Below are 27,931 nucleotides of genomic sequence, written 5' to 3' on the forward strand. Positions count from 1 at the left end.
GGACTGCGGTGCTGCACGCGGGGCGAGTCTGCCATCTAGTGCTCCCGCATCCCGCATCCCGCCAGACTGCGCAGCGCAGGCCGCGCAGGGCCCCAGACGAAGCTGCCGCGCTGGCAGGGTTCGGGCTCAGCCCCAGCACCTCTCTGCTGGGTTTCACACTAGGCCATCGCTCACGGGGGGACAACCGGGGTGCCAGCAAAACACAGCTCACCTGCGGGCCGGGGCACGTCTCCGCCTGCCTGGGTTAGCGATGCTGAGCACAGCAGCGCTCGGCCTTTTGGTGCTTTTGGGGTGGTTGACTGAGCCCGTCCCGGGTGCCAAGCGTCACTGGAGAGCTCAGCCCACGCCGGCGCTGGAGCAGTTTCAGGCTGACGCTGGTCTCTTGCGCCTCTTGCCCCGCTCCTGCCGGGCTCGCTCTGCAGACCGCATCGGATGCGGCCCAGACACCCCTCTGGGCAAATGCAGGGACCCTTGGTCCAGCGCGCGCAGGCTGCTGGGTCCAGGGAGGGCCTTTGTGGTGCAGGGTGCCCCCGGGACCCAGGCACTCGCACCAGGCAGGGGGCTTTGGCAGCCGTTTCCTACCACAACTGCCCCTGCGAGGACGCGACATCTGAGAAGAGCCCTTCTTCACTGGCCGTCTTCCCCATCATCCCGCCCAGAGGCTTTCAAAGTGCTCCCTGGGGAAGCCCAAACAGCAGACAGGAGCCTTCCTCTGCACTCCCCCCCCCCCCCCCCCACCACCCAGGCTCAGCCGGCATGGCACCGGTGTTTCGGGAAGGCGAGGGACTCTGTCCTCGCCTCCCACTGAAGTCTTCCTGGGCATCCAAGCGTCTAGGAAGATCAGAAGAGAGAGATTATTTTTGGCACCTCTGAGCAGCATCTAACCCTAGGGGGGTCCAGAGCAGAATGGGCGGCGGTACAGCAGCACAGCCACCTTCAGCGGCCCTCAGAGCGCCTAAGCCAGATGTGCAAGGTCAAACACATTTGTGAACGTAAACCAAGGTGATGGGAAAGCTTTTTTCACTTGAGAGAGTCCTGATCCCGGTTTCCCCCCACGAGCACCGCTGGCAGCCGCAGAGCCCGGGGACCCCCAAGCCGTGGCACGGCAGCTGCCCAGCCGGCACAGCTTGCCGGTGGCCGGTCCTGCCTCGGCTGCTCGAGCCGGGGCCTGGCTCCGCTGCCCCGCACGGTGCGACACGCACTGCCTTTGCTCCGAAACGAGCTTGCTGAGGATCTTGCATCGCACACTACCCCTGAATGTACAGTTGCACCACGCTGTCAGCGGCAAACGATTAAGTTAGTGCTCATATTTCATCCCGAATATGCCAAAACCCCTTTTCCATCCCCTTTAATAGATCAAGTGACCAAATGAATAGAGTACAGAAAATTAACCCTTTTTATTGATGCATTGCAATTGTTCTACATTTTTACCATATTATGTAGAAAATACTTAAAATACAAGCTACTTTGTAAAACCAAAGACAAACATTGAATCCAAAGATAAACTATGTTTTCACAATGGACCCTTTTCCCATATAGTTAGTATTAAATTTTTAAATATCTATTTCTTTTGTTAAAATGATTTTTACATACCCCCTAAGTACATCAGCAATACAAACATGGATCAGTAATTGTCAGAAACTACCTGTATCTAGCGTCTTGTAAAAAGGAAGAGCACAACCATAAAAGAAAGTTAAATTTTACACAGTAACTAGCATATCAAATACATTTAATAAAGTAGGAATTCCATTGCAATATCAAGGATTCAAGCAGAAATACTAACATTACATATAATGTACTGCTACATGTAGTGAGATAGATATATTTCAAGCTGAATCTGAAATCACACATTATATAAAGTTTAGCAACAAACAACCATGTGGACATGCGGCACCATTCAGAAGTTTAAATAAAAAAGAAAGCAGGGCTGTGCCAATCCTGTCATTTAGAAGCAATTTAGTTTCATGTACTAAAAGAAATTGCTGAGTCAGAGGTAATTACTGCATCCCATCAACTAGGTGCTAAGCAGGAAAGCCTCAGAAGTTGCCTCTGCAGTGGCTATCACAGCTGCGAATACAGGTCAGGTAATAGGAACAACTGATTTAGCAGTTCAAGAATCACACAGACGAGTCTAGGTGGGACCACGGTTATCAAATATTCAAAAGGTGAATCCCAAACTAGTTTTAAAAAAATTAAAGAGGACTCCAATTTCTATCCAGAGATAGCACATTTCTTTCCAAAGTTTGTGTAGCGGCTCTGACAATGAGGAGAGTCAATTCTTTAACCTAATTTGAAGGCTGGGTGTGCATGGGAAGAAGGGATGTATCTCCTTAGAGCAGACTACGATATACTTAAATTGGGCAACACATACTGGGGCTGGACTGGGATCCGCCACACTTGTGAGGCCAGCGCCAAGATGCCAATCTGGCCAGGCTGGGATGGGCTTTTTTGTTTGCTTGGTTTATGCTGTGTATCACAGAGCAATTCCAGGGTAATCGACAACTTGTTGTAAATGGAGTACGTTTCATTTTACCTATGTCATTTCCATCTTGTCCTCCTCGTTCCAATACTTTTGGAAGCTTGGACAGTGGAAGAGATGACACCGTGCTTTGTGAATACATTTGATTGGGTTTAATTACATGATAAGGACTCTAAAGATCATTTTAATCTGCTTTTTGGGGGGGAAGTGGGCAAGCTCTTCTCAAAATTATTAGCAGATTTTGGTAGAGGTCTTTTTTTCCTGTTAGGACTTCAGGGAAAACACTTTACTACTTGTGAAACAGGGAATAACGTTTTCCTGAAACAGGAATTGGAGCTTGTTTTGCCTTTCGATGGAAAGGCACAACTCTGTACCCAAGAGGTATCTCAAGGCAAGTACTGAACACAAGCAATGCAATATGGAAAAAAGTAAGAAAGTGCCTACAGCAACAAACAGCATCGTTTACACCAATGATGTGGAATAGCAAGATCGGCTGGTTATCCGCACACGTACAGAAGTGCTCTGACTAAAACCACACTGAACAGCAACATCGCTAATGCTACCATCCAGTTCCAAAGTCTTTGATCCCTCTGTTGAAAGAGATGCCAAACCTTGAACAGTTCACCAATTTCAGGTCAGTCCAGACTTTCTTCTATCAATAACGTGGAATTTCAGAAATGACTTTTGCACTTCTTGTCACATACCGGTCAGAGAACTGGCCTCTTTTCCACTGGGACGGCACATAAACTGGGATTCAAGGTTACCAAAACCTCTTATTGCTGCAGTAATACGACCGCTCAAGCCAGTTTATCATCCATTTGGACAAGATACTTAATCTACGTGCTGAAGATGAGAAATAATTCCTAGTACAAGGGACCCAGGAAAACAAAGTGTAGTTTAAAAACTGCACTGACTATCCAAAATTAGTATTTCCTCTGAACACTAACTAGGGCTACAGCTGACAAACCTTCCCAACAACTCCACATTAGCAGTAGCATTATAAAACTTTTTAATGGTATTATGTGCTTTACAGCAGGCTCTCTTTGGTATAAATATTCTATCACCAAGCTAGCAATATTTTACAAGAAATGTCTGCTATTAACGTGGGGGAAGGTAACGCCATACTAATCTAATAAAAAGTGATTGCACATATTTAATCACTTCTGCAATATTAGACTAAACATTCCAATGCATTCCCAGCACTACCTTATTCGAAATGCACTGACAGACATCTAACAGTACATGTGCCATTTGAAGGAAAAGCTTTAAGGAAACATCGCTTCACTCCGAACAAAAATGTAGCTTTTTATGATAGCATTAAAACTGAGAACAATGCACCTATGCAACATACTGCTGTTCTTGCTGTGATAAGCTTAGTGAATTGCTTCAATTCGACGGGGGCTTGCTGGTCCCTCATAAGGCAAGCTCACTGTAAACTCTAGTCACACTACATCATCATTTAAGGCACTACAATAAGGGGACACACCAAACAACTCTTCATCACACATACCTGTGCAAAACAAATCAGAAGGTATCCTTTCCTCTCACGAAGCTCTACTCCTCTCTCAGTGCTACAGTGATGAGCTCTAACCATTGCATTATATCACATACATTCCAACATGAATCAATTCATTTTGGTTTAAATACAAAGGATACATCAATTCCATCCCCAGGAACGTTTAAGAAGACAAACACTAAGTACAGAGTTCAAGTATAATCACTACACATTTTGATTACAAAGACAACATTTGGGGTTAGCAGGAAGTTTTGCTTGTTATATTTTTCTAATCAATATGTACATATTTCATTTTATGTAAAATATTAAAACACCACCAATACAAAACTTCTAAAATAGTTTTAAATTCAGTAATAAACTTTAAAATCTGGATTTTTTTTTCCTTTTTTTCTTTCTCTTTTTTTTTTGCGATTCCTACATGCATGTACTGTATACAAGTCTTATTAAGAGCGCTTTAAAGTAGCTGTTGACATATCCAGGAGGATACGCTCACAGGAGTATAAAAAGCTGTACACATCAATACAGTGATGTTTCATTGTATTTCAAATTCGACTCCCTCCTAAATGAATCATGTGAGGAAAAATATTAAGAAAAACAGAACAAAGAAAAGCCCTGTGCTTCTGTGAAGGAATCCAGCTCCGTTATAGGGCCAGCATCTAATAAGTTGCAGAAACCAAATTTTAGAGCAATGCTGCACTATTCATTCTCAACCGAAGACTACAGCATCCTGACAAAGCTGCTGAGTTCTGTTACACAGTGAGATCTTGAATACAGTTTGAAAAACTTAGAATTCTGCAATGAATGCAATAAAAATTCAGCTGTGTTATGGAGACACAGAATTTCAAGAAATTTCAAGAAAAGAAAACAGATTTCAGGGTTTACATGGACTCCTGAATATATAATGTTGCTAGTACGAGGCAGCTGCCTCTACCAGTCCTTAAACAAAGCAGAGAAGTAAACAAAAAACTTTGACAGTAACATATACGGAGATGTAATGGCTTTTGCAGAACCAGCAATTTGTTAGAGACAAAGTGAATTAGAGAACAAATGGTAAAATATTAAACTTGATTTTAAAACTGCCCCAGCAACATAATGAGATAAACGTGCATTACATTTTTAGTGGCAACATGGATCTGTGCAAGCTGCTAAAATATAATCTGCTAGTCTTTTTGTTTAAGTTATACAAGTTAAAAAAGTCATCAGGATCTGTCTTCCAAGACACTGATTTTCTTTCCCCTTTTGATTAGCACAACAGAACAATTTTAAATAAATGTGACCATGAACTTTTTAAAAGCATCTATAAAAAGTAAGTAAAATTTTAAAAACTTAATTAGTGACCCTCATACTGGTAACAAAGCATGCTGCTCAGTAGTGACTGAACTCACTAGAGACATTTTTGAACAACATACAACCAGATCAGGGAGAAACAAAAACCAGGCAGTCATTACCAGGTAAAGGTTCACCTGAAATCCTTCTCCAATCTCTCAGGCCTATTGCAGGACAGTGCTTTACTAGGAACTACAAGTATGAGTACTGGTTGATCTTTGTAGGGCTCAGCGGATATCCAGTGTAAATAGCAGATCCTCTGGAAGCACCAATATAGGACTGGGGAGCAAACTGGTGTTGGTACTGGGCAGGTGGAACATTTGCAGAAGTCAGCAGACTTGGACCAACACTCACAGGGACCTGGTGGACAAGTGTGCTAGGGTGGGCAGCGTACGTGGTGTGCCGCGAAGAGCCCTGAGGGGAGAAGAGGTGGGCAATGGAGGTGGTGGAGCCCAGTGTTGCAGCAGTGGTTGGAGCATAAGTGTACATATGTGGCTGGCTGGGCAGGTGTGCATTCGCCGTTGCTGCTGCCAGGTGGGGATGCACTGGGCTGCTGTGCTGAAACGTGTAGGGAGCCTGAGAAATAGTTGACGTGAGGGGTGCCACATAAGCTTGCTGCCTACGTGGGACAGCATTTCCACTTCTCTCCTGTGAGGCCAGCACTGTTGTTTGCTGGTTCTGCAAGGAGAAGAAGTAAATAAGGTTAGTGGCTACCCTCAGGGAAAAGTGCAGTGGACAGGAGGCAAGCAAGGAAGGGTCACAGCCAGAGCCTCCCGATCAACACCTCCGCTCTAGCTGCAGGGCTGACACTTCTGCAGATCCTCCCTTCCCAGCTCTGTGAAACCCTCACATAAATTTGAGAAGGGTTACTGCAGTTCCACTGAGACAAAGGTTACACTTTTCCCCTACAACGGGATCAAACTGCCACACCTGGGGTACCACAATACACAGCTGTACAAGTGCAGGCAGGTCCTAAGACTGGCCCAGCCCTTGAACTCCTCACACATCTCTTCTTCTGTACCTCAGTGAGAGTGGCAGCAGGGCTGCCCCGTTTTAGCACAATAAAGCCTGTCTTGTCCCCATGCCAGAAACCAACTGGAGGTGTAACACTTCCTCTCTTCTGAAAGGCTACTGCAGCTTGACTCAAACATCAAGAGTAGTGACACAACTTGAAGTGAAACCAATCTCCAAAAGTTTCAAGGGAAGTCAGGTGCTAATTGTTAGTTTGAGAGACAAGGTCCAGCCTTAATCTCCTGGTTGGGCCTTTGTGAGACCTAGAGAAGGAAGGTAAAGCACAAAAAAATCTCCTCTTCTCACACTGCTGAGTGCCTTCAAGGCTACTCTAATTCAACAGCTGGATCCTGGTGTGGCTCTCCCACCCGAGTGGCAGGAATGACTCACTGCAAGGCAGGTGTGACTAGGAGCACAAAGAAAGAATATGGACGTAACCATGCTTCCTTCTCCTGCCCTCTGGTACAGTAACTAATTCTTTGCCTTGAGAAGCTTCACCTATACTCCCTGCAGGGTTTACCCTACCCTGCGTGGCCACAGGACAGAATCAGCTTCAAAGACTTAATAAGGTAGCAGCTATCGATCTTCTTGCAAGCCAGTCGTTGTCCCTGCCATACAGCAGGTAGTGTTTCCAAAGCAATTCTAAAGCATCACATTCAAGGGTCAGCAAAAGTCCCACAGTGCTTACCTGGCTGAGATTGAGAGGCTGCACACCATTTGTTACCACGCGATGTGAGCGGTACCCAGTAGGTGTTATACAGCATCCTGACGACTGCCCACTCACAGAGGCCACTGGCTTGGTCTTACTGGTGCTGCTCAGGATGCCTGAAAGATTTCAAAACTTTAGTCCATTCTTCCCTTTCACATGCCATGCACTGTGATAACCAGCTTAGGTAACCGAAGAATGCATGGGGACTATTTCCATATCAGAGCCTTTTCTGCAATTACGATTTAAAATCTGATCACACAAGAAATCATTGGGAATTTTTACAGATCTTTCTAAATGCAGCCAAACATATATGAAAGGTAAATCTATCAATGAAACTGAAAACAGACCAAGGCTTGCACTCTCAGAACAGCAGCTGTGAAACCTAAAGCTGCTGAAGACCCAATGCAGATAGTCCAAAACCGTGAGGACAAAGCTGTCAGGGATAAGACAGCATCTGAGCCTTGGCAAAAACTCCTGAGCACAGTAACCTAAGACAGCATGCCTACCTGAAGCTTGGGTAGCTACAATGCAGTCATTGAGCTGTGTTTTCAGTGGCGGCACGATGATAGTCCGAGAGCTGGAGCTGTCAGCTGCTCCTCTACTCGGCAGCTCCAGGGCACCCCCTGCACTCCTGAGAGAGGAAAGTGGGTCTGTGGCGTAGGGGCTGTTCAGGGAGGAGTCGGAATCAGGGGAGTCATTAACAGTAACGTAGCTGATGACATTGGATCTCTGCTTCATACCCAAACTGCAGAGGGAAAACAAACAAAAAAAAACAACAAACAGGAAACATTCTAGTTTTTACCACAAGATACAGGAGATCTCCCTCTGGGATCTCATACCCTCCCTCCTTGTCAGATGAATTCTGATTAACTAGAGACACAAACAGCACAGTGAACATGATGCAGAATTTTCTGTCTTATGCAGTGCTTCTTAGCCTAGCCAGGGCTTTGCACGTAGTGTTCTCCACTCTCCTTGACGTTTGGGCTGAGCTCAGGACAAATCAGTACTGGCTGCCTAAATGAACTTCCTACCTGGCAGGTTTGTATTTGCTGTCCTCTTCCTCATCAGTGTCGCTGCGAATGGTGATGACACTGACGGGTGGGCTTGGAGTGTCTGGGATCACAATGGGCTGGTGCTGTTCCTGCACTGGGACGAGCACGTTGGAAGAGGAGGAGGTGGAGCGCAGAGGACTGCTCCCAATGAGCGAGTAAACTTGGGAGGGCACAGTCTCTAGAGTTGAGCTGGGCCTGAAGGAAAACCAAAGCAGTATTCAGCTATGTGTCAGCAGGCTGGGACAAACCAGCACCAGCATTAAGAAGAGCCAGGCTCCAGCAGGCTGGAGCACACATACAACAAGAAATGTCTTGAAATACACAGAGAACATCAGTGCAGAAGTCATACAGGAGCGTGCCATAGAACACATCCCAGAAGGCACCAACGCACTCAGTGATGCTCTGAACAGGACTGATTAATCTGAACTCTGCCAGAGACCTGCTACCCCTTGTCAGACAGATGTCAATTCTGTCACTTGTATTGCTATGGCACCAACACACCCTGAATGTGTAAAACCCCCCTTTGACCAGTACAGTAAAACACTTGGTCAACCACGTTCCTTGCACTCTCACTGAAATTAATATGACTTATATCAGTGACTACGGTACAGAAACTTTTTCCAAGATGTCTTTAAAAGCAACCGTAGCACATTAAAAAGTTACATAGACAATGCCTCTGTAATCAGAAGACCAGTTTTTCAGACCGTAAAGGCAACCCCCACAAACACACCCACAGCCTTTCTACGGCTGGGAAAGGAAGCCTTACTTGGCTGCGCTTGGTGCTGGCTGCTTGTTCTTCTTTGCTGGAACATTGCTGCTTTGCTGCTGCCGAACAACATGAGCAACTCCAACATTCAGAGGCTGCGCTGTAGCTAATGTCACATGGTTGGTCAGTAGTGATGGCTGTTGCATGAGAGTGCTATACTGATTTCCATGGGAATGTGCATTCCTGGGGCAGGAAAAAAAAAAAAGGAAAAGACCCAAATCCCATGACTACACTGCAGGCACCGCAAGCTGCATCGAGCCTCTGTGTGATTTTGAAGGGAAGGGAGAAATTCTATGCACTGCAGGCAGTACTGCAACGGCACGTATTTCCGTTCGGCATGGAGTTGGACCCTGTGCAATCCCTACCTCCAGTCAGCTAATTGCTGGCTGCTGCCGATCGTCTCTGGAATCACAGCCGCTGGCTGAACAGAGTTGTGCAAAGCAACCCCCGGGAGCTGCTGCCAGGTGGAAGGAAGCAGTATCTGCTGGGTTCCCCCAGGCCAGGCCTGCTGCAAAACAACAAACAGATACACAGGTTCACTAGATTTCAGTTCCTACCGGTGGAGAGAGATATTTGTTCCAAGCAATAAATGCACTTGTGTAGATTGTTAGCTTGCAGAGATAATGGCACATCATTGTACTTTCTCAAAAGGTCTCAGTACATTAAAAGAACAAGAAAACCAGAGAAACAAGCTTCCCCTGACACTTTGCTAACCTTTTTTATCACAGGTGTCACCTGGGGAAAAGAGTGTTAATATTGTACTGCAGAATGCAGCCAGATACTGGACTGCCAGATGCAGCATGAGCGTTCAGGACTGTTTCTGCATTTAAGTTTATGCACACTGCTCTGCTGAAGGATTCCAAAATATGAAGCCAATTTGGTCCTTTCTGTTTTTCAGCCTTACAGGGCTCACACTGAGAGAGCTGAGACAGTGTTACTGCTGCGGAAATTCACCCCACCTCAACAAAAGTATTTGTGAAAAGCCACACTGAGAGAACCATTTAGTTACAAGGGACATACGTGAAGATATTTTCAATTCATTAATATTATTAATGTTCCTGTCCAAATTGACAAAATGCATTTTTTTCTGGGAAAAAACCAAACAAAAACCAAAATAAATTTGGCAGTACAATATTTCTATTATTTTGAAAATATATGGCTCTCTTTATTGCAGTTTAAACTGCAAAACCATAAAAACCTGCTGTTTTAAATAAAATATTTCTGCAAGTAACAGATCCACTTATTACAAATACCGGTTCCAAACAAGAAGCCTTCAAAGCAGAGAACTGCTAAAACCTCTGCCAACATAAGCGGAATAATAATAATATTAAAAAAAAAAAAAAAAAAAAAAAGAGAAATATGTTAAAAGTCACACCATGCGTCTTTCCAAAAGCCAACACCTGCACAAGACAAAGCAGAGAGTTTAATACAGCAAGATATAAATTCCCAATGAGAGGCAGAAATCGGGCCTTCCAAGCGACGAACTGTTTTGACAGAGGAAGGACAAAAATATGCAAAGCTTAGCAAATGGCTAATGCAAACTCAGGGGAAGCAGCAAGGGAGAAGTGTCGGAAGCACTAAAGGTGAGCAAATTCACGCCAAAGGCTCCCAGAATCCAAACAGAAATAATAAGTCCTCCAGAGAAACTCAGAATCCAGGCTCATAGTCTGGAGACAGCTGGCTCCCATCTCCACTGCTGTACAGGGGAGTTGAACGTCAAGTCCACTGCACACACACAGGAGAACAGAATTTGCCTGTTGAATCAAAAGCCCAAATACACTTTTGAAAACATCACTAACAACTCACTTGTGTCCCAAGCTCTGCTACAATCACCCCTTGCCGTTTTCAGAGCCTAGATTGCAGCCTTTCAGCAATCAAAATTCAAGAGGAGGAAAGGGGCGACATCCCTGGGTCTGTTTAGCTCAGAGCTGTGACCCAGGAGAACCCCACTCTCCTGCCTTCCCGTCCTCAGAAACAGGGAGCAGTTAACTTGGTTCAGAAGAACTCAAATAGAGCGGGTTTTAATTTCAGTACAGGTATGACTTGAGCAAATTCCACTTCAGCAGAGGTCTCCCTCTTGGAAGAAAATGACACTCAAACTACCACTTTAAAGCCACAAGAAACAACATGGTTCACATAATGGAATGTGCTTTGAAAGACATGTGAGAATACCAGCACTTAAGTGCACTGCAATGTTTTCATAAGCTTCACTGATCTGATTCTGGAGTTTTACAATGACTTTTGTGGCACTTGCAAAGTTGTTCTGATGCAGGTGCCAAATGAATACAGAAGAGGACAATTTTGAAAACATATGCTTCTTAAAGGTGTGTTTATTCCCTTCCCCCATCCTTTTTAAAAATTGTTCCAATAGCCTAAAATCTAGCTATTGCCATTTTGGATACTAGAGCTCACCTTTAATTTCAACCAAGAAATACATATGAATTGAAAGTATCTGTGAAGAACGGTATCTTTATCTGGATGAAGCAAGCTACCTGCGATTGGCTATAAATAACAAAAGGCCAGAAAATTATTGTCAATGTTCGACAGAGGTTAAGAGGAATCGACTGCTAAAGCAATACATTAAATAATTTGCTATCGTTAGAGATTTTAGCCTGTGCTTAATGACCTGAAACATTTCTACATGCAAAGCAGCTTTACGCGTGTGGAAAACAAAACATATAGCTATCTTGCCAAGTAGTTCAAATTCTGGCCATCCAGGTACCTGTAGCAGAGTCAAGCTAAAGACTGATTCCTTTGTATTCAACAATCAAAAGGCAAAGATAGGATAGTAAGCGAAGAACAAGAACAATTATAACTCTTCTATAGTATAGCTTAGAAGAGCTTTATAATACTAGGCTAGTAAAAAGTAATAGTCAATGGATCTGGAATCTTTACAGAGCCACACTAAACGTCAGAGTCAGACAGTGCTTTAGCAATGTTGGGGAGGAAAACAACAAGACATTAAGATGTAGCAAGAACACAGCCACAAGATGGCACATGCTTCCATGCCCTCTGCAAGTCTAAGTTAAAACAAAAACTCAGTTAGTGAACACAATCAAGGGAGGCAATTACCAGTACTGCAGCCGTCTGTTCTACTAGCGCTGGCCGGCCGGCTGCGCAGTTCAGAGTAAAGGGGACCGCATACTGCGGCGTGATGGTGGCTACTTGAGGATGAAGAGTTGCTACCATTAGTGGTGTACAGCTTCCCTGAAATGTAGATCAGGCAGTGAGTGAAACACACGTACTGAGGCAGGATAAGTGGGTTCAGCAATAGGGCCAGAAAAGGTTTCACCTCACTGGCATTCTACGGTGCTTGAGCAGACTCCAGAATTGTAATGGATGCAGTGAAACCAACACCCAGACCCTCCGGGCATGTTCCTCTAAGCAGTTCCCTGAGGGGAACACAAGGAACAGGGAACTTGGGAACAGGATCTCTCCGATGACACAGTTAAAAAGTAAAAATGAGATAGTGTTCAGCTACTGACACTTTACTGGGTCCCAGAGAGCAAGTTACACTACATACACCGCACTAAGCCACAACACAAACTGCACCCCTAGCAGGACACAGCATTTACTATCGTACCTCCAAATTAACATACAGTACTCTCAGAAAAAGATAAACTAAGGGATTTAATAGAAGGCACAGTAGGTCTTTTGTGTCATGAAAAAGCAAAGTTATCTGTGATGAAACTACGAAGACACATATTAGTCCATCAAATGTCTAATTAAAACTAGATTCTTAGTGTACAATTTTCACTCTCAGGAAAGCAGGGTTTGGATTCAGGTGGGCCTCCTTCAAGTGTATTCTGCTTTTTGGATACTGTTACCCGTATAACTCTGCTAAACAAGCCAGAGATCACAGAATGCCACCAAAATTTTTTGGACTGAACAATCTAAAAATTACTCCTCTACAAGTAGGTCAGTAAGTACCATATACTGCCTGGAGAGTAAAACTAATAAAGTATGTGTTAGTGTCAGCAGAAAATAAAACTATGCAAATAAATAAAAGTGCACTTAATTATAAAGGCAATTACAATTTTTCAGTGAATAAAACCTGGGAATCACTAGGCACTCGCTATATATTAAAGCATTACTTTTTGGAAATAAAAATTGTTTCAACTTACGACACATCACTAATGTTTAAAATATAATTTTTTAGAATTACTTGTGAATTTTGCTATATTCATATCGCATATCGTTTAAACTGCAAACAACGGAACTAGGTATGTCATCGCTACACATCAATTCACACTAACAACGTAACTAACTGAGAAGGATTCAGAAATAATTTTGTTGATTTCAAGATGAAATTTTAACATGAGTAATCTGTGTTGCCACTTCTGTTTACTGGGATCTCGCTTCTCACAGAAATTATTTCTTCTAAAATTTGCTGCCACGTTTTTAAAGTGCAGGCAAAAACATACACAACTACCTATAAGGCAGTGTACACCTGTGAAAAAATACAGCCTGTTTTTAGCAGCTGAAAACTACATATTTATTCCCATTATTAAATCAAACTCCTAAAACCAGGGAGGCATATGACAAAATAGTTTAGACTTAAAATATTCCAGAAAAACAAAACAAAACAAGAAAACACTGTCTTAGAAGTGATCTGTATTTAACCTTTCAGAGTGTTCTCAGAACCCTCTGCAATCACCCCAGCACCAGAGGGGCAGTCAGGTTCTCCCGGGCAGTGGTAGGAATTGCAGTTAACTCTAGGAGGGTTTTTTTGGGGTTTGTTTTTTTTTTTACCTGTGTGAGAACTCCAGACTGGATCTGCAGTGGCTGTGCTGCAGGTGCTTGTGGTACAATTGGGACAGCATTCTCCATCCTTACTGGGAACCCAGAATGCTTTGTAGTTGCCTGAAGTCCGGCTGTGGAGGACAAGAATACATCACCGCTAAGCTGCTTTATTATTCCTTCTTTTTTTTTAGTTTCTTTCCAAAATCAAATTCCTACCAGGTAAGGGCAGAAGACAGGGTGAGATGAAGAGAAAGAAAAGCTGTTCTCTTTGACAAAAGCATGCTAATAGAACAGCTGAAGTAAATACTTCTGCAGTCCTGGTATGCCAAAGGGCAACGATGGACAACCAATCCTCAAAAGCTTGGCTCTGTTGAAGTCCAGCCTTGTTTTCAGAAACACAGATAACAGACATCTAATTCTATGTTGCTTGAGACGAAGTTCAAAGTTCAAACCTTACACTATCAGTTCCCATTTCATATATAACCCTCCATACTAACACAATCCAGATATAAGCATAAATAGAGAACTTTCAGGATTAATAGAGCTATGCTTGTGCTAAGGTCACTTATTTGCAATCTGTGACAATTTGTTGCTAGCAAACTACACAGCTGCATCAGTGCTTGTGAACTGAGACTCAAAGACCAGATATTCACTCCTGACATACAGGAGATAGCACAATGCTTTCTTATTTTCAGATAGGTCCGGCTCCTCTGTTCACTGCTTTCAGTGGAATGCTGTTGTGTTCAGTTTGGGGGTAAAAACTGGTTGAGCAACCAGATGAAGACTGCAACCTAGGCAGGCAAGATACTGTCACCTGTTCAAGCATGACCTGGAAGAGAACCGAGTTGTCTACACATGTCTGACCTGATTCTGCACTTACATCTGATGCAAGAGCACTGTGTGACATGCACAGAGTGGTCTTCCGTACTTTCTCAATTTAGTGCAAATTACAGCTTCTCATTTGTACCTAACTGAAACCACGGTACCATACAAAGGGTTTTTCCGCTTACTTTGAAAAGCAGGGGGACAAACAATGAACGTTTGCTGGAATGGGTCAGTCTGCGTGCAGATCTGGGTGGTTCCAGGTTGCAAGGAAACACTCTGCTGTGCCACTCCTGCAACTGGTGCTGCAGATGATGGATACAGAGCAGACTGATAGTTTAGCAGTGAGACATCCGAGTTTGCCAGGGAAAGAGTAGCAGCAGCAGTAGAATTGGAAGCCAATACACTGGCCTGGGGAGGGGAAAAAAAAAAAAAAAAAAAAAATCAGATTTATCACTCATAGTTGTTACAAAACAAACAACAGGAACCATCAGTATTATACTATGAAGGAAGCACCAGGAAAATGTTTTGGGTAAAAGGCATAAGACAACACAGGAGAAAAAACATGAATTGCACCAACTGTACTTATATTGCTGAACTGACAGGCAAATATGATTAGGTGAAGTAAAGAGACTGCCTCGGCCTGGGTTTTGGAAAATTAAATTTCAAGACAAGACTAGAAATTCTGGAGAGCAATTTAAATATAGTATTTTGCAGAACAGGATTTGGCCTGAAGGCACAAAGTTAGACTACTCCATTTCTTTGCTTAGTATAAAACAACTAAAAGATGCTATACCTGATTGTGTACTGTATTGAGCTGGTTGTTAAAGCTCATTGTCAGATTTGTGCTTGTATTAGGAGCAACATGAGTCGTGAATGGGCTCTTAATCTGATTCACTGTATCATACATATTAACTCTTCGCTTGCAGATCTCCATATTCTGAAAGCAAGATTTCACACTGAAACAGAATGACAGAAGGAAAACGTCAGATATGTAAAAACAGTACAATAGAGACATGACAGATTCCCAACTTTATGCACGTGCCTTTAGGTTTAGGTTCTTTTTTTTTTTTTTTAAACCAACAAAGAATGTCCTAAAACATGAAAAGGAAGCTTATGAACATTCCATTCCTTATACATGCCATTGTTATTTTCAGATCAGCCAGAAACTGCAGAAAACAGCATTGACAGAAAGCAGAAAAGTGCTATTCTGTGTTTCCAATACGTCCTCCTGAAACAAAACAAGAAATCTAAAGACGCCTACTGATTACTGTGTGGGAAATCCAGTAGATGTGTCATTGTCACAAATGGATGGTTCAAAGTCTTCAGTGGAGTAATTCTCTTATCTGCATCAATTGTCAACATTTTCTTCAACAAATCAATATATTCCCTTCGGTCAGCCTTCTCTGCCAACATGTCAGTCCCTTCTAAGTCTGTAGACATATTCACCTGCAAAATAAAATGAGAGTAGTTCATACAAACACCAAATTAATTGCTACCTAACAATTCAGGAATTTCACATCACGCAGAAATATTTACTAAGCATTTCTGTCTCTTAGCCAGCTTAATTCTAGGTACTACAGTGCTAACACACAACCTTTCCCTTGCTCATTCTATAAAAGCGAGTCAAACTTACACACGGAATTCTCATCTCAACATGAAGTTGGCCAGTTCAATATCAACCAGGCTTCATTCTCCACTGCCTGGCAATATGCCCTCATTTTTTGTGTGGGGCTATAAGGGGCTAGCAAATCAGAATGGCAAGATTCTACATTCTCTGCACAGATGTAAAGTGATGGTAACAGCTACAAAAGCAATAGAAAATTGAGACCAAAATATTTAAGGCCTCATAATATTAAAAACATTGAGATATTCCTTCATTTTGCCTCTAAAAATAGAATGATCTGTAGTTCCTGTCAACATTTCCAAAGCCCAATAAGAGGCCTAATCCTATAAACACATCTAGAGGTGCTTAGCTTTCCTGCTGCTTGACTACTTCTAGCGATAAACAGGCTAAGCACATTTGTTGCATCTACTGGATCAAGGCCTAAGAAAAAACAAGAAATTTCTAACAGCTTCATAATTAACATTTTAGTAGTCTTTAATACAGTGATTTCTGATGCAAGTTGGCACCATGGCAAACCTAAATCAGGGTTCTCAACAGCATGTGGAAGAGGGCTGCTCCGGCACAGGAGCCTCATTTTTAGAGATGCCAATAATGTATGTAATTAATGTGATAGTTATCTGTGTGTTACAAGATCTCCATGCACCTGCGCCATATCATCCAAACAGTTGAATATATATTTCCGAGCTTCTTTTGATTTTATTCCTGTCTCCAACTCATGTTCTTCTGGAGCCTATAAAAGAAACCATTTGTTAATATAAACTGAGATATCGCATATTGATAAAGAAAAAGCAGCAAGAAAAGAGCTGAGCCAGGTGATCTTTTGCCTGCTTTAAGACAAATCACATGCCAGTAGGCCAGCCATGGGTTCTCATTTCCTCAACTGGAAAGATCATCCATTGCAAAGCTGAATTAACAACAGGATGACTTCATTTCAAGGCTTCATTAGGTAGTGTGCTAATGCCAGAAGAACTGAAGATTTCTGATTTAGGAAGAGAAGAAGCTATAAATATTTTAAATCCCTCTTTTGCAAAGAAGAAAGGCAAAATCCCCTTCCTTTTGCTGCTCAGCTTTAAAGGCAAATGAAGTGTACATCTGATTCTTTCCTGTCCTCTGCCAATACACAAATAGATTTCTGTTAAACTAACAAACACAGTCATGAAATACTCCCTATTTTACTCTTTGTATTGTCAGGAGATGACAACAAGATGACATACTTCACCAAGACTGAGCAGGCCATAATAAGTAACCATTATCTCAATTACTTTAACACCCACTCTTTGCTGGTACTATCATGCACAGCTGCTATTGTTAGATGAGTACCAGGACGTCTGCACAGTTTTTGAAATGAAATACACAAATCAGCTATATTTGAATGGCATTTCAAATCCAGTCTTCACTCGGAATGTTTTCACAGCACACTAAAACTAAGAGTGAATTTATTTCAAGTCCTCAACAAACAAAAGAGAATTGGGAACTAAAAAGACAGACAAACCTTTAGCCTCCACAGTGGGTATCCCAAATTTGGATCTCTGTTAAAAAACCTGCTTGTTTTCGTTCCCGCACTGAGAAGATACTCCGCTGGAAGGCCTTGAGTTTGTGAAATATAACGAATCTAGGAAAGAAAATTAAAAGAATGAGGACTCCCAATATAAAGAACTCATAGCTAATAGCATAATTATCAGCCAGGTTTGTTCATAGCAAATACGAAATAACCTGTAAATAAAGAATGCCCAGATAACTGAAACTGCAAAATTAAAGGGACTATCTCAAGTACTTATAAGGACACTTAACTTTTTCAATCATATTATCTGCAGAAATTTTAGGTTTTAAATACATCTTTCTTATTTTATGGAAATAATTTTTGCCCAAGTATATGTGAGCAGACTGTAAGCTTTTGAGACGTGGATGAAGTAACACCAATAGTTTTTAATATCACCAATGCAAGAAGTACACATTTTGAGAGAAAAATACCACAGAAGTTACCATGTACGTATATATAATTAAAGGCATAAGTATGCAAGAAACATTGCTGTAACTGGCTACATATACTCTAGGCACACAATTTGAGAATAATGTCATGGCAAAGCCCTAACTGACCAAGAAAGCAAGACCAAACCTCTAGTACAATCAGATTCTTACATCCTCAAAAACATTTAATATACTTTACATGTAACAAAAAAAAAATAGCTCAGAATTTTGGAAAATGCACCTGAATAGTTGTGACGGTATCAGTAAGACACTGGTAAAGAGCTAACAAATAAAAAGGTACGCTCAAAAGGAAAGAAAATAGCAAGTTATGAAAAAACACAATAATAAGCTTTTTAGAATATTCCAAATGTTGCCCAATTGCTAATGCTATTTGCTCTCAAGATGTACAGTGAGAAACGTGACATCACGTTTGTCATGATTCTCCCTCAAAGGAGTCTATTTAAAAGTTTAAGAGAAAAACCCTGACAAGTCTGATTTATAAAATGTGGACTGGAAACACAGTGTTAAGGTAACTAGGCTTTGTTCAAATTACCAGTTATAGGTCCTTTAGCATGTCTCACTTGTTATTTGCAAAACTTCTATTCCATGGTGCCAACAACAGCTGAACACTGCAGGGCACTTAACTCAGTGTTATAGCCTGTGATCCATACAACTTTATTGACTCACTTTCATATATGCCAGTGTGGCTCTGAAGTGTCTGCAGGTGAGTATTTTTTGTATCTACACAATAGTTCAGCTCAGAGTTCTGCCATTTTCATGAGACATAACTCTTGCTTTACAGCCAAAGGGTGTTTAAAAAACAATTGTAAATCCCATCCCAACCCATGAACTCATTCCTGGAGAGGTCCTCTCACAAGTTCTGCCTGAGCTTTGACTTGCTGCTGCAGAATCTCAGAAAACATGAAAGCAAGTCATCCCTATTTTTCAAGGACAATTCAGATATCAAAATCAACCACATGAAGTCACACCTCATGCCGCCCCACAAAGGACTGCAAAATCCTGTCTATTAAGCAATGGAAAAAGCACCTCCTCCCCACCCACTTACATGACTAGATAAGGTTCTCAGAATGCACAAAACTCAGCGTGCAAGGAAACCACCATGCTGTAGCTCAGTTATTTTCTAACTCATTCTGCTCATTAAGGTACCACTGTGCTTCCTTTGGAAATTTACAGTGCTGGGAAGATAAAACAAGTAAGTTTTCAAACTTAGTAAGTTTTCATGTATGTTATCACATAAGGAAAACTATACCAAGCATTGTAACAAGACACCACCATAAAAACCACAGTGGAAAAGTTACCCTCAAAAACCCTCTCATATAGACTTTTTGTCCTTTTATAGGCAACTGACTAGCCCAGGTAATAACGCTAAGTATCCACGGAAAGAACTAATTAGTTCAAGGTGCCTTTTCAGACTCTTGCCCTTGTATTTCAGAGACAGCGTGGGGCCCACACTTTGCATTAAAAATGAGGGCTGCTGTAGGTATTAACAGGACAGGAATGATAGGCTTGCTCTGTCTCCACATGGAAAAACTGCCCTCATGGTAAAATTACAGAGGGCGTTTCAAGTCAGGACACACACCTCACTTCTGTTTTGACAGGAAGGTATTTCAACAGCTTTTGGGTTTGGAAGCCAGGGGGTTAACTGTAAATTGACTCTATATATTGGATGACTACCTTCAACTCAAGTTAAAACACAGAACTCTGTGCTCTCCTGTGCAACAAGAGACAGACAGGCAATGGGAACACCACAGAGAGAAAATGAACTTAAGATGACAGACAACAGCAATTTATACCAGATCAAATTTGACGTAGGATACATTGGGTTCAGAGGGTCCAGACACAGATCACTGTGATTTCATTTGAACATCCCCACATCCGCCATGCACTCTCACCTGATCATACTCAGATGCTCCTGGATACAGAGGCCAGCCTAGAAACAGCTCAGCTATCACACAGCCCAGTGACCACATGTCAATAGCTTCACAGAACGGTAAACCCAGTATGATTTCAGGAGCTCTGTTAAAAAAAAAAAAAAAAAAGGTAAAATCTTCGACTCTGAAAGCATGCAGTTCTTTGCTATAAATTGCTCTGGATAACGCCCCTCTTTCTCTCTTCCAAGCACAAGTAAATCTGTGTGAAACTAAGTGGTTCACTTTAAAGCAGATGATGTTTCCTCAAGTAGCCTAACAGATCCAAACCTTTTTATCACTTAGAGGCACGGCTGGATTCGTTTTATTGCCGTGGCACACTCCAACTCCTCGGTGGCCTTTATGCAACTGCGATACGAAGTTACTCCTTCAGTAATCGGTTTAATTACACCTGACAGTATGTATGGTGTGAAGCACCCCTGAGACAGCGCACAACCTACCCTAACAGAATTGGGAAGAAAATTTATGGCAAACGGTGCTCAGACTTTTCTCGGCAGAAGGTCTCAGGATCCCAGGTAACCAGCTGCAGAAGGCTGCCTGTTTTCATGTGGAAAAGAACAGCATCTGCAGGGCCAGAAAAAGGAGCTCTTCAGAGAGCTGCTCAGTTTCTATCAGCGGGTTTTCATACAGGGTTTATTTGGAGAGTTTCGAGTTTAAAATGGATGGAGAGACACAGCTGGAGATCGTGACTGCTTTGCAAGGTTGTGTTACAGGTTTCTGTGCACTGAACCACACCTAATGCAAAATTTACCTGTCTGGCCTAGCCTTTACGAGAAGGTGATGAAAAAAGCTCAAACTCCAAGCAGGGTTTGCTTCTGCAAGAGGTTGGAATTTCAGGGAGATTTCTGTCTGGAACTGACTCATAACACAAAAGGATGTTTTAGTACAACTCTTCACCTACACACAGTTCTGAAACAAACCGACGCCGTTCTGCCAGGCTAAATTCTGGTCACACATTTGCATACAGCATAAAACCCAAGTGCTGCAAAAACCATGTGAGTTGGTGTGGGAATTTACTCTGGAAAGTACAGGAAACACAAAAACCTTGATCTTCTTCATGCATAACTAACACAAGCACAGAGGAAGACAGAAAAGTCTTAAACTCCAGGCTATCTATTTTCTGGTCGTGACTCGGGTAGCATGCCCCAGGGCTTGCATGACATTTCTTGTGTTACAGTGTGAATATTTCTGTTGTTAAAAAAGGCTTTGAAACCAGTTCTGATTTTCTACAGAATTCTAAAAAACAGGGCTTGCATAATGTACAGGTGTCAACAGATCTGACACTCACCTTCCTCAACTGTTCAACCTGAATGTAACTCCCAACTCTTTGCACATGGCAAGAAGTGACTCTCCAATTAATCACCCTTTGTGTCGTGGTGACACAGATATAGCTTTGTTTTAGGTGACTACACAATTACCATTAGCCAGTCTCCAAAACAAATGCCCTCATCCCAGTTGCCCAGGCACATTGCCCCTGAGAAAGCACAAGATCTATCAAAGACGACAGCTGAACCAGCTGTTTGCTGCAGCGAGGTCATACCTATTCTCTATCATTCAGCTTTAAAGCAAGGAGGCTCTTCTGTTGTGTCTGAGCCCCGCAAAACCAGAGCCACGACATACCTTTAGTAATGAGAATAATAGATTATTTAAGCTGAGACATTCTGACACTCGCTCTACTTGATCTGTTTCTGATCTGTTTCTACCTTCTTGTTTGTCTGTCCCTGGCAGTAATCGACTTTGGAATGGTTTCACATATGTGAAAATATAAAATGATTATGCAAATATGAGAAGTTTCTGATATTTGAATGCTGAATGTCCTGCTAAACATTTATATTTTAAAGAACCATGCTAGAATAGATCCAACGTGCTACAGGCTAACAGGTGCAAACAAGAGGAATCCATTTCTGTAGTACTTCGGTCTTCACAAGCAGAGTGAGCATGGTGCAGTCATTCACACGGGACTTTCAGAACCCCACGTGCCGTTAGTCTACTAGCCATCATCGAGAAACTGTATTGATCCTCTTGATTATTCTACTTACGCAGGAATTTCCAATTCAGACAGGACCCAAACCTGTCATATAAGAAACACTGCATGCATGCATAAGTTTCCTTGGTTTGGACTGGCAAACAAACTAAAATATAAGTGGCTGTTGGAATAAGTGGAGTGTACTAATCCTTCACAAGTGCACTAAAAAAATCCCACCGATTCCAATGGAAAGAGAGATTACTGGCAACAAAGGCCAGATGCGATAGTTTGTTAGTCTTTAACTACAGACTGGAATGGACTTCGGTATTCCGAAACCTCAATACCAAAATGATAGTAAGTTGAACTCTATGCATTTTATTCCCTGAAACTAAATAAATGAACTTCTCACAAGCCACCTGATTTCATTTTAATTGCAGGACAGAGCTGGTAAATCAGAATCTTTCTCGTCTCCCTTTACACCACTATAATTAGCGGCCTTACAAGATGTGAGTTGAAACAGGACAACTGGCAGAAGTCATTTTCATAGCTGGTCTGTCAGAGATTAAAGTGATTTTACAATCTTAAGCTCTTTAAAACAGAAATCAACAACATTCATTCTTTGTATACACACTTGCCAAACCCTGACTTCCAAAGTTGACAAATATACTCAGGCACTCTCAGAAGAGAGAGGATTCACAGCAGTGGCAGAAAAATCCGAGACTTACTTTTAGCATTTCAAAACACAACATGTTTACACATGGATCTTCAGCCCTCCCCCTTGTGAAGAATGACAGTAATATGAAGCTTGTACAACTGCAACTAGCAATGCAGTGAATAGCACGATCACCACTTGGAGCTGGATTAGCAAGCAGAAAGTTAGATTTGGCAGCATGCGCTGCTGCTTCCCAGGCCAACACGACTGGGACAGAAGTAGGTCATGTAGCCCAAAGCAGAGGTAAGAAGCAGATAGTACTGCACTCTGCAAGCTCCCTCAGTGCTCAGTGTCACCTTCTCACGGCCCAAATTGTGCAGTCCTTCAGCTTCATACCTGCAGTTTGCCAGGCGCCTCTACACTGACCCACAGGAAACATCAGGAGGCAGGGATCTGAGTAAGACTCACACAATGGCTGTACTTCCATGTAACATGGGACATGAGTAAACCTCACTCTCTGAAGAGCAGGGAGATCAGTCTTCCCAGGGATTTTTCATTTCTGCAAGCTGTCTGCTTCCTTCTATTGTTTATCCTCCCCAGGGAGAACAAAAGCATCCATACCTTTCCACACCTGATGTAACAAGCATATACTCCAGTTTTCAGGTCAGGAATTACTGCTTATAGATCTCAGGACTGCCACAGAAACTAGTCACCACATAGACGCATGACTGACAGAGTTGGTCTACTCCTAGTCCATGCCTGGCTTCAGAGCCAAAGAATTCCTCATGGGCACTTCTACTCACACTTTAAGTCAACCATGCCATGGCAGTAAAACTGCCCTTCTTGACCGGGGTTACACTGCAGAGGCAGCAGTAACGCCTGTGGAGAGAGGGAACCTGCCTCAGCCTTAACACGCTTGCCCTGACAAACCCAATACTACATCCCAACTGGATGTACGGCTCCAGCAGCGTCACCGAGACCAATGCAAGTTGTCCAACTGCCAGAAGTACAATCAGAACCTGGAGTGAGCAGGGCTGTTGGACAAGATGACCTCCAGCAGCACTGAGCATAATTAATAAAGGAAGGGTTTTTTCCTTCAGGGTATATGTATCAGAAAATTCACCTTACAGTACCCGAGTTTGGCTGGTTTAGATGTCTCTACAGGAGACAGAGGTTACAGAAGTGCCAGTAACAGGTATTAAAAACAAAAAAGTGAACACAGAACGAGAAGTTTATTTTTAATAGCTGACAGAGAACCAAATGAAGAATTGGTCTATACTGTTTTACTAAACACGGTATTGAAAAAAATTCCAACTCAGAACTCATCTGAACACTAATTTAATGTGAATATGATTAAAGTAATCCAGTTCTCCAACAATAAGCTGGTTTCTACACCATCTCCATAAGTTCCTAGATTATGGATTTTAGTAATCATCACCATTAAACTAATTACATATCATTAAATACTAATTTCCACATCACAGCGTTCTTAACTTCAGTCAAGCAGACAGTCTTAAACACCATCTAATCTCAGGTTATTTGCCTTTCTGGCAGTGTCAGTCACCCTGCGTCAGGGAGGCGGAAGTGGCTTGGAGTTCAGTGCCGCACACAAAGATGAAGCAGACAGCTTCCTCCCCAGCAGCCCCTTTAAGATACTGATCATCCCTTGCTGCTTCTGTCTCAGCCAAATCTGTTTTTTGCGATATCAGAAACTGGAAAGCACTATATGCCTCCCCAAACTGCTTTGCTCACATGTGTTGCAAGTCAGATAGAGCAGATTCTTGATCAGTGGTCACCTCTTTCAATGTGACAACAACAAAATTAATAATGCATTTTAGACAGCAAGCATTTTAACAGAGCTATGGTGCATACAAGACAACTGCATTACAAAAAATAACAATCAATAGTTTAGAATTGGAAAGATTGGTGCCAACAAGCTGAGTGAAGATCATGAGGAACGGATTAAGAAAAGTCTGTATCACATGAAAGAAACAGCACAAAAAGCTGGTACTCAGTGTTGGGGGGGGGGGACGGGACGGGACAACCAAGGGGGCAAGGATACAGGGAGTATGAGGAATGAACAGAACAAGCCTACAACAAGCCAGGGCTTTAAACTGAAGCTAGGACAGGAAAGACATCAAACAGGGCAGAGACGCAGGGTGGGGTGGAGTGTCTCGAGTCCTCTGTCTCGTCCCAGCTGGAAGGACTAGATACTAGTTAAGTTTTGCGTCAAGTGAGCTCACATTCCACTGAAAGCAATCCTGACACACAGCACAGACTTTTTCCATGTCCCTTTGATGCCAGAAGTTCTTTCTGCATCCATTTATTGAAGTCTACTGCTACTTATATTGAAATACACACTATTAACAGAACCAAGGTGAAAGAATAATTGAGAGAAAAAGCACAGTTTGCTTTACCTAGAAAGTTTCTGAGTTTTAACATTTTTGCCCACAGTTTATTTTTAATTCTTCAACAGGAGTAGGGTAGAAGCCATTTCTACATTTTGCTAAGGGAAGGAGAGATCTAGCTCATCCCTGTTTTAACAGAGCTACAGGTCTCACAAAAGCTTGACTTACCAAGGGTTGATACAGGAAGTCATGTGCTCATGAAGTGGGTTCAGACAAAGATGGAACCAGAAGAAACAGGATAAAAAGAAATTGGCATCCCTTTGACTTCTCTCCCTTCTAAATGACCATGGTTAATGGACTAGCTTCAGATCATGGCAAATAATCCAGAATGCACTACTTATTAGCAGCATACTGCTTCCCCGGTTTGCTACTTCACACATCGTCACAAACTAGCGACAGGGTGAAATCAACTTGCTGCACTAATGTGGGGTAAAAGGAAGGTATTGGACTGCACATTATGTCACACTTGCAAAGCAGAAGTTGTATTTATTTACATACAAATTTCAGAAGCAATCTCCAGGAAACATGCAGAACAGTGGATAGGCTGATCATTTCCTCCTCCCCCCTCAACCGCGATTAGAGCTGATGGCAGAAGAGTTAAGTGTTTGTAGAAGCACACCCCTCGCACCCCACCAGAATCGGCTTTTCTTTGCTCTCGCAGCGTATGAAAGTGAGCATTGTGTCCGTACTTACCTGTAATAGCGCGACTGCAAATAAGTGGAGCACACTGCTTTAGACACATGGCTGGCTGAACCAAAGTCTATCACCTTCACTCTGTAGGGCTGGCGTGCAGGATCCACTAGCATGATGTTTTCTGGTTTCAAATCAGCATGTATCAGACCCAAGCTCTTTAACTTCATCAAAGCAGTAGCCACTTGCTGCAGAATTGGCCGGATGTATTTCAGGGGCAACGGACTGAACTTATTTTGCTTTAAGAAATCATATAAGTTCTGTTCTAGCATCTCAAATACAAGGCATGTATGATTCTTGTGTTGAAAGCACTCATAGGAGCGAACAAAGTTATATTCGTCAGCATTCTCACTGCTCAAGCGAGAGAGGATGCTCACCTCTATCTGGCCCTGCCTAGCATAGGAAGGATGGTTCTTCAGGATTTTGATGGCTACAATCTCCTTCGTGCTACGTTTCCAGCATTTCGCCACCTGCCCAAACGTCCCTCGGCCCAGGAATTCCAAGACCTCGTAGCTGTTTGTCATAGAGCACAGGATCTCATGCTGGACCAGCTGATAATCCCCTTCACCACTGGAACTGCTGCTTTTAGTGGTTACTGTGGTGGTTGTGGCCGCAGCACCCACCGCAGGTCTGTTTTGCAGCATGAGAGGTGGATGTTCCTCAATTATCTGCACACTACCGTTGCTGTCGACCTCTTCACTTTTCCTTTTTAATCCACATTTTTGGTATGGTTCCAGTAAAGAAACGTTGCTCCTATGCGTTAGGGTTTGGCTGTTCTGGAAGGACGCTGTTGCACTGCTGCCTGTGCTGTCGGCTGCCGTAACCACAATGTGCTCAACTGAAGGAGCAGGGAGAAGGAGATTCTGATCGTAAGCAGGGATGCTGAAATTGGCTACCTGATGAGAGGAGCTTGCTTGCCCTTGAGCTGCTGGGAGGTTTTTGCTGTGGGTATAATACTTGTCACTACTGCTCTGTCCTGAAACATCCCAGACAGAGGGCTCCACTTTCAGTTTCTTGGCACTGCAGAAGGCACTCGAGGATACTGACGGAGGGGAGAACACCTGCAGCTGTGAGGCCATACCTGAAAAGGGAGAGGAGAACTCATTAGGACTGCTTAGCAGCAGCAGGTTGCAATGGAACAAGATCCTCCATCTGCCCAAGAAACAGAGTGACAAGTGTTTTTCTAAGCACCATATGGTGCCTGCCACCTAGGAAGGCAACATTTGAACTGCTGATCCTAAGGGGACCCTCAGAGCGAGGCTCTCCAGTGCATTTGCCTCACTGCCTATAGCACAAGCAGCAACTACTGCATTTTACCTCACTGCCTGTAGCACAAGCAGCAGACAGCTCTTTATCCAGCTTTCTAAAGGCTAAAGAAAACCCAGCACAAGATAGGAAAACCGTGCTGAGGAACGGAAGGCAGCACAGAGGCGGGAAGAGGCTGAGACAAGTAAGACCACTTTCCCCCCGCCACCCAGCCTGCTCCCCCTTAACTGCAAAAGCAGAGTCAACGGCACATCTCCGCCAGACAAGTCAGGCTTCCATCCGGACGCCGCTCCGGCGGAGCACACCCCCGGGGCAGCGCCTGACGCACGGCCTGAAACGCCACGACCCGGGGAGACGACCAGGAACGCGCCGCCCGCCCGGCCCGGCGCCGGGGCGAGGGCCAGGCCCCGCCGCGGGCGCACAGCCGCCGCCGGCCCGGGCCCCCCCCGCGCCCCGGCGCGGAGGAAGCCCGCAGCGCCGCCCCGCCGCGTCCCGCTCGGAGCCGGGGGCGGGCCTCCGCCGCGCGGGCGCCGAGGCTTCCCGAGCCCGCCGGGCCGCGCCGGCCCTCCCCACGCCCCGCCGCCGCCGGCGGGGCCCGCCCGCCCGCACTCACCGCCGGTGGGGGGTTCTCAGCCGCGGGCCGGACCTGCCTGGGGGACACACGGGGGTGCGGAGCCCCGCAGCGGGCGCATCATAGCCCCGCCGCGGCCGCCGGCCCGGCCCGCTCGGCCCGCGCACGCCGGGGGGAGCCCCCAGGCCGCTCCGCCGCCGCCAGGCTCCGCCGCGCCCTCACGGCCCGGCCGGGCTCCCCCCGCCCCGCGCCGCCGCCGCCGCCCGGGCCCGAGCGCCCCCGCCGCGCTCCCGCCGCGCCGCTCCGGGCCCCTCGGCCGCTCGCGCCAGACTGAGCCAGCCGAGCCCCGAGCCGGCCAGGCGGGCCGAGCGCCGAGCCCGCCCACGTGACCGCGCGCGCCGCCGCCGCGA

The 27,931-nt window shown here is 44.0% G+C and overlaps 1 protein-coding gene across 3 annotated transcripts; it reads right to left on the reverse strand.

Annotated features, from left to right (window-relative positions):
• Positions 1-1,373: 1,373 nt before the first annotated feature.
• HIPK1 (homeodomain interacting protein kinase 1) lies at positions 1,374-27,852 on the reverse strand. Of its 3 annotated transcripts, none has more exons than XM_075521906.1 (16): positions 27,564-27,852; positions 25,688-26,765; positions 19,933-20,056; positions 17,544-17,663; positions 16,695-16,781; positions 15,689-15,873; positions 15,221-15,383; positions 14,613-14,835; positions 13,612-13,733; positions 11,932-12,066; positions 9,225-9,364; positions 8,860-9,042; positions 8,073-8,288; positions 7,548-7,786; positions 7,021-7,157; positions 1,374-5,999 (listed from the first exon to the last, which is right to left on the reverse strand). In XM_075521906.1, exons 2-16 carry the CDS (start codon positions 26,761-26,763, stop codon positions 5,514-5,516), a joined length of 3,636 nt encoding a protein of 1,211 aa, XP_075378021.1. In that variant the 5' UTR covers positions 26,764-26,765; positions 27,564-27,852; the 3' UTR covers positions 1,374-5,513. The 3 variants fall into 3 exon arrangements, with proteins under 3 accessions (XP_075378021.1, XP_075378020.1, XP_075378022.1); XM_075521905.1 differs by having other exon boundaries at positions 9,225-9,367; XM_075521907.1 differs by lacking the exon at positions 11,932-12,066 and having other exon boundaries at positions 9,225-9,367.
• Positions 27,853-27,931: the final 79 nt, after the last annotated feature.

This window comes from Mycteria americana, chromosome 20 (genome assembly GCF_035582795.1).
Source record: "Mycteria americana isolate JAX WOST 10 ecotype Jacksonville Zoo and Gardens chromosome 20, USCA_MyAme_1.0, whole genome shotgun sequence".
Lineage (NCBI taxonomy): Eukaryota > Metazoa > Chordata > Aves > Ciconiiformes > Ciconiidae > Mycteria > Mycteria americana.

Excerpts from the sequence above, each read along its gene's own strand:
- HIPK1 (XM_075521905.1), bottom strand. The coding sequence starts at position 26,763 with ATGGCCTCACAGCTGCAGGTGTTCTCCCCTCCGTCAGTATCCTCGAGT. Across the intron at positions 13,734-14,612 it reads TTGTCCCCCTGCTTTTCAAA|CCGGACTTCAGGCAACTACA; the intron begins GTAAGCGGAAAA and ends TGTCCTCCACAG. Across the intron at positions 9,043-9,224 it reads CAGCAATTAGCTGACTGGAG|GAATGCACATTCCCATGGAA; the intron begins GTAGGGATTGCA and ends TTCCTGCCCCAG.